Source organism: Panicum virgatum, chromosome 9K, assembly GCF_016808335.1.
Source record: "Panicum virgatum strain AP13 chromosome 9K, P.virgatum_v5, whole genome shotgun sequence".
NCBI classification, from domain to species: domain Eukaryota; kingdom Viridiplantae; phylum Streptophyta; class Magnoliopsida; order Poales; family Poaceae; genus Panicum; species Panicum virgatum.
In genome coordinates this window covers 30024347-30034097 of record NC_053144.1, presented here as the reverse complement: position 1 = coordinate 30034097, position 9751 = coordinate 30024347, and the positions used below count along the sequence as shown (strand labels likewise).

The window sequence follows — 9751 nt, the reverse complement described above, 5'->3', positions numbered from 1 at the left end:
GAAAGGACACAAATACTTGATGCAGACATTACTCAGTAATATGTCGAGTTTGATGTTCTTCCTGTGATTGCGGTGTACTGGGTTATGATACATGTAGGCTATGGATATGTTATCGCAAAATACTATCGTTGCCTAGACTGAGAATTAGATAACTGTGCCAGATGAGTTTCATAGTAATAAAATATCATTTTTCTCGCAGTGCATGTAGGTTTGTATCTTTCGCCATTTAAATAGAAACCTCTATTCAATGCGTGTAATGAGCCTCCGCGTGTTCGAAAAAACCAAATAAAGTTAGGAGGTGTTGTGCAATTTGTGCTTATGTTCTCCATAATTTATTATTTGTGGAAAGACTTACACATCAATATATTGTACGACTATGGATGGTTTTCTCTCGGAAAATTTATTCATCGAAAATGAGAGTAGAGCTCGCCATGTCGCACACTCATTATGCATCTTCCCCCGCGATCTCTGGCGGCCGGACTTCAGGAGGGTCGTCGGGGGGACCGGTGGTCACCGACGGTCTTGCGGGAGGGGGGAGGGAGGACCGGAGGCAGTAGCCGGTAGCGGGTGGCGGCGAGGATGTTGCCAACTGGAGGCGGAAGATTGATATCCGGTGGATCTGGGACCGGGCGGGGGAGCTTGGGCCACGTTGCGGTGGAGGGCGGATAACGGATCATGGTGATATTAGATCAGAGGTGATTAGCCGATTAGCGGCAGGCAGCGACCCCTTCAATAAAAAAAACCCTGCTGTATTGCTGTATGTAATTGGTAAGGACGATGATGTCACCGCAATTGCCGCACCTAATGACTCCGGACTCCCGGAGTTGATGACCGCTGGGCCCGGTGTGTGGAACCGACGATCCGAGCCCTCCGCTTGGTGATGGCCAGAAGGCGTTGGCATATCCACGGCTGCCGTTCGCGTTCGCCGGGTCGGAGCAGCAAATCGCCATCGCAACCGTCCGTCACCGTGTCCCGCGGCCGCCACGCTATTTATGGGGCACCCTGACCCTTCCAACGCCGCGCCTCCGCCGCTCGTTTGGAACCCTGCTTTGGTGGCAGTTGGCAGCGGCGGTGCTACTTACCATCATGTTTGGGTTCTTTGCTTTTTCTGTGTGGCCAGTTTTCATCTCCTTATAGCAGTGTTCTTGCAGATCGATCTCTTTCGTTTATTGTTCGATTATTGTTTTAGTTGCTCCTACGCTCTGTTTCTTTTCTTTTGACGCTGCGATTGAATTTTCACAAGATCGATCTGAAGATGATTTCACATGCCTTCATCTCCAGATCGATCTGCAGCTCAATTTGGCCTGCCCTGCATCTCCTTTTCTTCCCCATCTTCTTTTTACACTCTCTGATATGGATGTGCCCGTGATGATTTACGCAACTGGTGAATTCTGGATGAATGTCCTGGTGCACAGGCATGGTGATATGCACTTGCTAAGCGTTCATCTGAGGCACGACGCCCTCATTAAACTTGGTTTCTCTTTCCCGATCTGTAGCCTGGACTGCCAATTTGGCTTCCCCTCCCCTTTTACCTGGAAACCTTTGTGTTTGATCCCGTGCGATCTGCAGTGCGGTTTCCTGAATTCTGGTCTTTGGAGATTGATTTATGTTTTCCTGCTGTCCCATGGGACAAATTTGCCCGTGAAAAACCGCAGATCGAATCTCATTGATTTGGCAACTACCACTTCCATATATCCTGAATTCTTTATTACTAAACAGCAACGTTGTCGAATAATACTACAATAGTTATCCACAATTCATTACGCGCAACAGGATTTACCGGAAGCGACGCCATACAAAAATCTGTGCAGTTGATTCCCAAGACGTTATCAGGCCGGTCTTAGTGATAGTTTTATGTACCAATATTAAGACCTTGTAACCGAGCTGGGGGTGTTATGGGGATGATCATGAAATTCCTCTTTCATGTTATGAAACTCGCCCGCCTCTCTCTTTGTACTAATTAAGACTTAAGAGTCATCTTAATATAACATGAATAAGAAGCAGTCAGAACACATTATGACAAACCCAAATTGAATGTCTGCTCGATTTGGCTGGAGCTACTTCCTTGTCTACTACGAATCCAATGGGGAAATAAATTCTTGATGCAAAGTCTAACCATTTCTGAATCCTCATGGGTTATTTTTTAGCCCACCCCTAAATAGCCTCAAATAACTAAGAGAAGCAATAATCTCAAAAAAAAAACTAAGAGAAGTAAAACAGAAGGGCTATTTCTGGTCTATTTGCAAATAGCCTAATCTAAAAAACTATCCCCTCCAAAGAGCACCTTTGGATCCAAACACCTCAAAGACTATTTCATTGAAGGACTATTTTTTTGTTAAACTTTAGTTCTCAAAATAACTCTTGTTTATTTCTTCAAACAGGGCCTACGATAGCTTGCCTAGCCATCTTATACGCAAGACGTGCATCATATATTCATATCCTCTGTAACGGCCAGCTCGACTGTATCAAAGGGCCAAAAGAGAGAAACTGCACGATAAAGGAAGTATACTACTTTGAATACCACCTCTTGAAGAGAAGTCTGAAAGAGAAAGAAGGGAAGTAAAGCAAGGAGGTACCGAAAGTAACAGTGTCTGCAAAAGCTCTGCACCACCAGGTAATTTACCACCACCACCACATGCTACTCAGCTTTCAGGAGTTGCTTTGGGCTACGTAAGCTTGCAGCTTTCTCATGGAACAGGCTGGGTTTGGCTTTCATCTAGGAGATATACACAAAACAAGATGCAAAAGCTCTACTGCAGCAGGAGCTGCTTACATGAGCAGTGGAACTCTGTAACGAGGCTCTGTTGCTATCTTACCATTTGATCATCTTCACGACTGTTGACGCAAATCTCGGTCAACACACGAGGGCACACGAACGTGCGAGTTGCAAAGGGACCGAAGAGCAGCAAGACCACACGGACCGGTTAGACCGGATGAGCAAACCGGTCAAACCGGTTTCTAGGGTTTCGCTGGAATCGTTCGTTTCGAGGGATAAGTATCACACTTACGTGGTGAAGAACGGTAAGGTTTACGAGCAAACCAACAAAGGATAACCAACGCGCTTACGTGACGAAGAACGACTAGTTTACGAGCAAACTAGCAAAGGCCGTCGAAGCTCTCGCCCGGGAGGGACCCCGTCGGGGCGTGAACGTCACCGGACGTGCCCTAGGTCGACCAGCGAGCTTAGGACGCCATCAATGGCCGTGGAGATCATGATGGACAGCAAGGGAGATTAGAAAAAACTAGGGTTTAGAGGTAAAAAGTAGATGTATTTTGTATTGTTCGATTGGGTGTGTCTCGATCGGCCATAGCCCTTTATATTTATAGGGTGAGAAGGTCTGTACCCTTGGGAGGTCAAAAATATGTTACAAACCGACCTAGAATCAAATTACAACTCTAATTCGGACTAATCTGCTAAAAACCGGTCAAACTGGTCCCTAAATCCGGTCAGACCGGACTCCTCGTGCTGCACAGCAGCCAAAACCGGTTAGACCGGTCCCCAAATCCGGTCAGACCGGTTTTACCCAGATAGGCGAACTTCCTGGTGTCATAACTCCTACACCCGGACTCCGAATTAGGCGATCCATATGTCCGTTTCGATCGTCTCGACGAGGGCTTCGTCTTGGTGCATTAAAACCCATAATTTGACCTCATCTTGATGCCTTTTTGTGCCCATCTTTGTCTCATTGATGAAAATCATATCCAGAATATCCCAAAACGATCTCCATATCCTGCACAATGGTCATATATGCCAAACTTGCAAAATAATAAGAGTTAATATTGAATTGGCTATTTTGGCCTTTATCTTGCCTACTTCAGGTCATGTCAATTTTGAGTGTCAACAACTTCACCTGATAGCTCTACTTTATTATTTCAGTTGGAACAAGGGACAGGTTCAGCATGAAGAATTGAAGATACAAGTATATATAGATCGCAATATCTTATGACTTATACCGATGCGGATGATGGTGATATTACATGGAGCTGACGATTACCGTGGTTAACATCTTGATTCATTTGTTTAATCAAGAGAAACTACGGACCAGAAACATTGTTTATCTATAACTAACCAAGTACCTACATGTATTTTTGCATGCTACGGCTCTTGTACACCAAAGGCCTTCCTGATTTCAGATATGACACGACTAGACACATCAGGATCAAACATCCTTGGTAGGCTTGCAGTCAGATCGACCTCAATCGACTTGGATCGTACAAGTTGATCCCTCTTAAGAAGAAAGTCCCTCTCTGTATCATCCATTTCCGTGGTGGAATCAGCGCAGCAATCAAGCCAAATTCGAAGAACCTCCTTAGCAACCGTCGCCAGTCTCCCACTCACAATCTCTTCCAAGGCGCCATCTCTTCCTTGTCCACAGTCAATGGTGACCAATACTGCTGTTGGTGAAAAGGCACTGCGCACAAAGAGTGATGGTGATCGGTATGGACGAGCTTGTGGTAGTTCTTCAATATTTGCACGCTGCTCGTCCATCCGAGTGTTTTCGTAGTACTTCTGCAAATAGTCGGGGTGCAATGCGAGGTCTTTCCGTGGGAGTAGATCCAGAAGCACCACAATTGAAGTTGGGCTGCCCTGTATAAGCTCCAATAGGAAATGTGGTGCATCTGTTGCGGTGTTTAGAAAAATGAGAACTGATGTGATGTCAATGGCACCATTTGGGACTTCGCAGTGAAGCGAGGACTGCAGCATGAAATCGACCTGTAGACAAGTAAACACGCAGCAGATCCATTAGTCATTTCATTGTACATCTTACATGATTAACAAACAGTATGCAAACTAACTCAAACTTTTATTACTAAGAGACTGATCTTCCGATATCTTGCCAATTGTTATTTTCGGCCACTGCAATTGAAGTTCAACTCAAGAGCATGTCTGACCTTGATACTCAGATTGAACTGCAAGTACTGTTTCAGTTATGGTATACAAGAGGATGGATTATAGCCAGTAGTATGAATTCAACTTTTATTTCTTTAATTCTGAAGAATTCAGTAGTTTCACAACAATACAATAAGCAAAGTTCATTAACAACAGTTAATCCAACATTGGCATGATGCTTTGCTAGAGTTGGATTACCAATCTGTGCTTCTAAAACCACGCAGTTCACCTTGATCGATCATACGTTACAAATACAAGGTAGTAAATCTCGTCCCACAATCTTACAGAGGACTGATATTCAAGCAATATTTGGACTTTCAATTCAGATGCCAAGTATTGAAATATCATGTAGCTGATTTTACCAAGAGCTACACCTGCATACTGTGACAAGCGACGCATGCCGTCAGATCTGATGAACCGAATTAGCGGCAAGTGCAGTTAGGCGTGGTTCTACCACCGGACAAAGAAAAGGAGGAGTATGTTACCGACGAGCCAGGCGCGCCCCGGCGCACGTCGAGCGAGCCGACGGCGTTCCCGGCGCCGTTGCGGAACTCGGCGACGTCGTCGGGCACGGCGGACGGGAGCAGCCGCGGGCCCAGCCGCGCCGCTGCCTGCTCCGCGACCGCCCGTGCCACCTCCCGCTGCGGCATCTCGGGCGCGGGCGCCACCGCAGCGTCCGGCATCGCCGGCGCCCGCAGGGTGCTCGACGGTTAGCCCCTGAGCTGGGGAGCGCGTCCGCGTGGAAGCCGAAGCCGGAGCCGGGTCGCGCCGCGGCGGGGCCGGGGGAGGGGGCAGGAGAAGGGAGCCGAGGCGAGGGCGGTCGCCGGTAGCAACCGGAGGCAGTGCTCTGGCCGGAGCATGGAGTGGGATACAACAAGGTTTTAAATACCCGGCTATAGCTTCCGCTATAGATGGCTATAGCTTCCGCTATAGACGGCTATAGCTTCTAGGAAAGCCAAACGCTATGACATTTAGCCCGCTAAAGCCGGCTATAGTCCGCTAAATGCCGACTATAGCCCGCTAAACGCCGTAGCGGCAGCTCTGCCGCTAAACATCTTAGCCGGCGATTTAAAACCTTGGATACAACGCAACGGACCTGACGGAACAACGTCTTTATTATTATTGGATAGTTCATCGTTTGCCACCGAGTATTCCAAAGATACATCAGCCACATGATTTTAGCAGTTAGCACTGGCTAATAAGATTTGCTATTGTGCAAGCATGTAGGGATCGTCTGCTACGGGTAATAACTTGTTGATTGATTCATCCTTCATGAGGGGCTCGAAGCTATTGCTATTGCATGGCTTTGGAAGCTCTATTTCCTTGGTGTATCAGCATACTTCCAGGTTGACCAGGTAGTATGTGTAAAGGAAGTGTGTGGCCTATCTCCAGCCACATCTTCTTGGCGTATCTGGCTGGCGATTCCTTTGAGCTCCTCACCCGTGAACTTCACCTTCAAAGCGTCAATGTTCGCTTCCAGATTTTTTATCTTCGTTGTCCCTGCGTAATTTTGTAGAATATTTTTGTCAGAAACTAATTTTTGCTCCGTCCGGACGTAAAAGCAATGATCTTGTCAACTGAAAACATCTACTGGACACCAAAATGAATAGTGAAATGAACCAAGTCATGTTGGACGCGTCTATACAAAACTTGTGTTTTATAAGCTCCCAACATTTCGTTCTTCAGCTCCGGCCAATTTGAGTTTTTTTTTTCCTTACAAATTGGATTCATTTCGCACATTTATCGGAAAAAGAAAATTAAAAGTCCCAAATGATTGGAATGAGAAGGATTTGAACAGTTCAGAACTTCAAATTAGATGTAACTTTGTGCTAACAAATATTGCTATTATAGGATCTACACCATGTCTTTATTAAACTTATAATTCGAAAGTCTCAAATTATCCGAGAGAGAGAGATCCGAATGGTTCACATTAGATCCAACTTTGTACTAACAAAAAAAAGAATGTGTTATTAGAGGCTCGAACACCCTGTTTCTTTGCTAGAAATTATGCTCAAATAACGATTGTAACACCCTATTTGAAAGGATGTTTCCTATATTGTCAAGACATGGTTTTGTACACTGTTTCTCCTTTACCAAAGCAGAATAGATCATGGCAAGTCTGTGACCTTGAACCCTACACATTTCACTCTTATCTTTTTCTCCAGTATAAGCTGTGTTATTTCGTTAGAGAAAAAACATTTCACTCCTTCAAAGAAGTAAAAAAGCTCACCTGGTATGGGAACCACATCATCCCCTTGATGCAGAACCCAGGCTAAAGCTAGCTGAGCAGAGCTGCACTGATGCTTCTTGGCAAGGCTTTCTGTCTTGAGAAAGATTTGTTTGTTCTTCTCTAGATTTTCTGCCAAAAACCTTGGATACCCCAGCTGACAAGGCCGACACTTAAATGACTAAGTACACCAGATTAAGAAAAGGACTGAAAAAAATAAAAACATTTCAAGCCAGAGATAATATAACATGTTTAGACACTACCAGATTAGACACAGCAGGCACTTCTTCTTTCACGCCTCTTCCACCGAAAAACCCGCGACCAATCGGACTGTAAGCAACAATTCCAATGCCCAATTCTCTGGAGTCCACACAGTACAACTCTATCGGGATTCAGGATTCAGGAGTGGTAGACAGTGTATCAGTGTATGTGATCCAAAACCTGAACTCACCTGCATAGAGGCACAATCTCAGGTTCTATGTCGCGAGACCAGAGAGACCACTCCATCTGCACCGCGGAGATGGGGTGCACGGCGTGCGCGCGCCTAATCGTGTCGGGGCTCGCCTCTGACAGCCCTATGTACCTGATCTTCCCCTCCTCCACTAGTTTCTTGAGCTCACCAACCTACAGCAATCTCTCAGCAGCAAATCAGGACAGGAACTCGTCATATCGGAGGTGAGTGCTGGCAACGGCCAGTTGTCACCAACAGCGTCGATCAGAGCAGAATGTGAGGTTCAGAGACCGTGTCCTCGATGGGGACGGTGGTGTCCACGCGGTGCTGGTAGTAGAGGTCGATGTAGTCGAGGCCGAGGCGGCGCAGGCTGGCCTCGCAGCAGGCGCGCACGTACTCCGGCCGGCCGCAGACGCCCCACGCGCCGCCGGCATCCTCCCGCCGCAGCCCGAACTTTGTGGCCAGCTGCACCTGCTCCCGCGGCAGCTGCTTCAGAGCCTGGACATCGCGCAGGCATCAATGGCTTCCGCATGTCATGACCATACCACGTCGCCGCCGCAAGCCGAGGAAGGAGGAATAGGAAGGGGAAAGAAGAGACCTTGCCGAGGAGTATCTCGTTGCTGAGGGGCCCGTAGTAGTCGGAGGTGTCGAAGAAGGTGACGCCTCGGCGGAAGGCGTGCGCGACCACAGCGGCCCCGGCATCGTCGTCGAGCGGGAGGTTGTAAGCGCCGGTCAGCCCCAAGCACCCGAGCCCCTGCTTCGACACCTGCATCAACCAGCACCGCGTCGTCTGTCGATCCAGTCGCGTAATGCGCCGGGATGGAATGAAGCAGTAGGCTCCAGAGGGGACGATGGAGGAGTTTAGTCACCTCCAATCCCTGGGTGCCGAGCTTGGCGCGAGGAACCTGGGAAGCTTGGTCGGTCCATGGCCTCGCTGCCGCTGGAGAAGCACGGAGTCAGTGCTCGGCTGAGTGGTGGGTGGTGGCTAAGGAGTAAAAAGGAGTCACCGGTCAACGCTGGACCCAACTAGCCGGCGTAGGGTGTGTGCAGCGTGCTGTTTTTTTTAAAAAAAACGAGTGTGTATGTTCTTAATGTTTATATTCTTAATAAGGGCTTCTCCAGTGGCATCTCAAAAGCGAACTATCGTCCTCCGTGGCGTGTGCAGAAGTCAATTCAACTACCGGAGGAAGCAAATCATGGAGAAGAGAGAGAAAGATTCTAACCATATTTGGGAGTCGACTCTTGCTTAGTTAAAAAAAAGAGAGGACCCACCTACCAGTCAATGCCTCTCTCGGCTGACTCGAAGTCCAAGGCCACCAGCAAACATAACAACAATTTTGTATTACGCATGGGACCCATAAAGCTGGTTTGTTCACATGATTCGACTCAAGCAAATGTCTGCGTGGCTGTCCTCTGCTCATGAGTCGACTCGCCGCTAAAGATACCCTAAGATACCATTAGAAGATAGAAAAAAAATACAACTTGGCCCCAGGGGCGAAGCCAAGAATTGTACTCGCCGACTAAACCCGATCAACATAGTATATTGTATATACGAATGCGATGAGTATATTTCATCAAATATTCACTATGTATGTAGACCCAAAGCACATTTAAGTACACAAATGCATAATCCGATTCATAAAAACAATACATGAAAAAAAAGTTTAGCGACACTAACATTTTTCATTTGAGTCGAACTCTGCGTGACTTCATGTCCCAGAAGCCGTCAATAAGTGATTCGGTAGTGAACTTTATTGCAATCTCTTTCTCAATGTAGAGTATCAAGCAATCTCTTAGAAAGCATCTCTCATTTTACTCCGAAGTCTTGTCTCAATCAGTTTCATTGCGGAGAATGCACGCTCTGTCGTTGCAGTTGTAACCGGTAGAGTTAGAACAAGCCGAATCAATCTGTCGTTGCACTCAGGTCTGCAGGCCGTAGGCGGACATTGGGGAATTGGGGAGGCTGCCAGGCTGGAGGCAAGAGCGATCACGAGATGCAGCAGAGATCGCTGGGAAGGGGAGGCGTCGCGAGTCGCGAGATGCAGCAGGGATCGGGAACCTGAAGGGGAGGCGAGACGTCGCTGGGCCCTGGTGCTTGTCGATGGAGAATTGGGAGAGGAAGGGTGATTAGATTGTTAAAAGGTCAAGGCCCAAGTGAGTTTTTCTTTGGCCCATAACATTA

The 9751-nt window shown here is 47.3% G+C and overlaps 2 protein-coding genes across 2 annotated transcripts; both read right to left on the bottom strand.

Annotated features, from left to right (window-relative positions):
- Positions 1-3846: 3846 nt before the first annotated feature.
- On the bottom strand, positions 3847-5767 carry LOC120651187 (red chlorophyll catabolite reductase-like). Its single transcript, XM_039928598.1, has 2 exons — positions 5377-5767; positions 3847-4714 (listed from the first exon to the last, which is right to left on the bottom strand). Exons 1-2 carry the CDS (start codon positions 5572-5574, stop codon positions 4097-4099), a joined length of 816 nt encoding a protein of 271 aa, XP_039784532.1. The 5' UTR covers positions 5575-5767; the 3' UTR covers positions 3847-4096.
- A 214-nt stretch (positions 5768-5981) lies between these two features.
- On the bottom strand, positions 5982-8529 carry LOC120651186 (probable aldo-keto reductase 1). The gene is made up of 6 exons (XM_039928597.1): positions 8168-8529; positions 7861-8067; positions 7570-7742; positions 7382-7478; positions 7122-7275; positions 5982-6391 (listed from the first exon to the last, which is right to left on the bottom strand). Exons 1-6 carry the CDS (start codon positions 8339-8341, stop codon positions 6207-6209), a joined length of 990 nt encoding a protein of 329 aa, XP_039784531.1. The 5' UTR covers positions 8342-8529; the 3' UTR covers positions 5982-6206.
- Positions 8530-9751: the final 1222 nt, after the last annotated feature.

Coding starts and splice junctions, on each gene's coding strand:
- LOC120651187 (XM_039928598.1), bottom strand. CDS start 5,574: ATGCCGGACGCTGCGGTGGCGCCCGCGCCCGAGATGCCGCAGCGGGAG. Junction 4,715..5,376: donor GGGGCGCGCCTGGCTCGTCG/GTAACATACTCC, acceptor ACTTGTCTACAG/GTCGATTTCATGCTGCAGTC.
- LOC120651186 (XM_039928597.1), bottom strand. CDS start 8,341: ATGCAGGTGTCGAAGCAGGGGCTCGGGTGCTTGGGGCTGACCGGCGCT. Junction 7,743..7,860: donor CCGTCCCCATCGAGGACACG/GTCTCTGAACCT, acceptor AGATTGCTGTAG/GTTGGTGAGCTCAAGAAACT. Junction 7,479..7,569: donor GAGATTGTGCCTCTATGCAG/GTGAGTTCAGGT, acceptor TGTGGACTCCAG/AGAATTGGGCATTGGAATTG.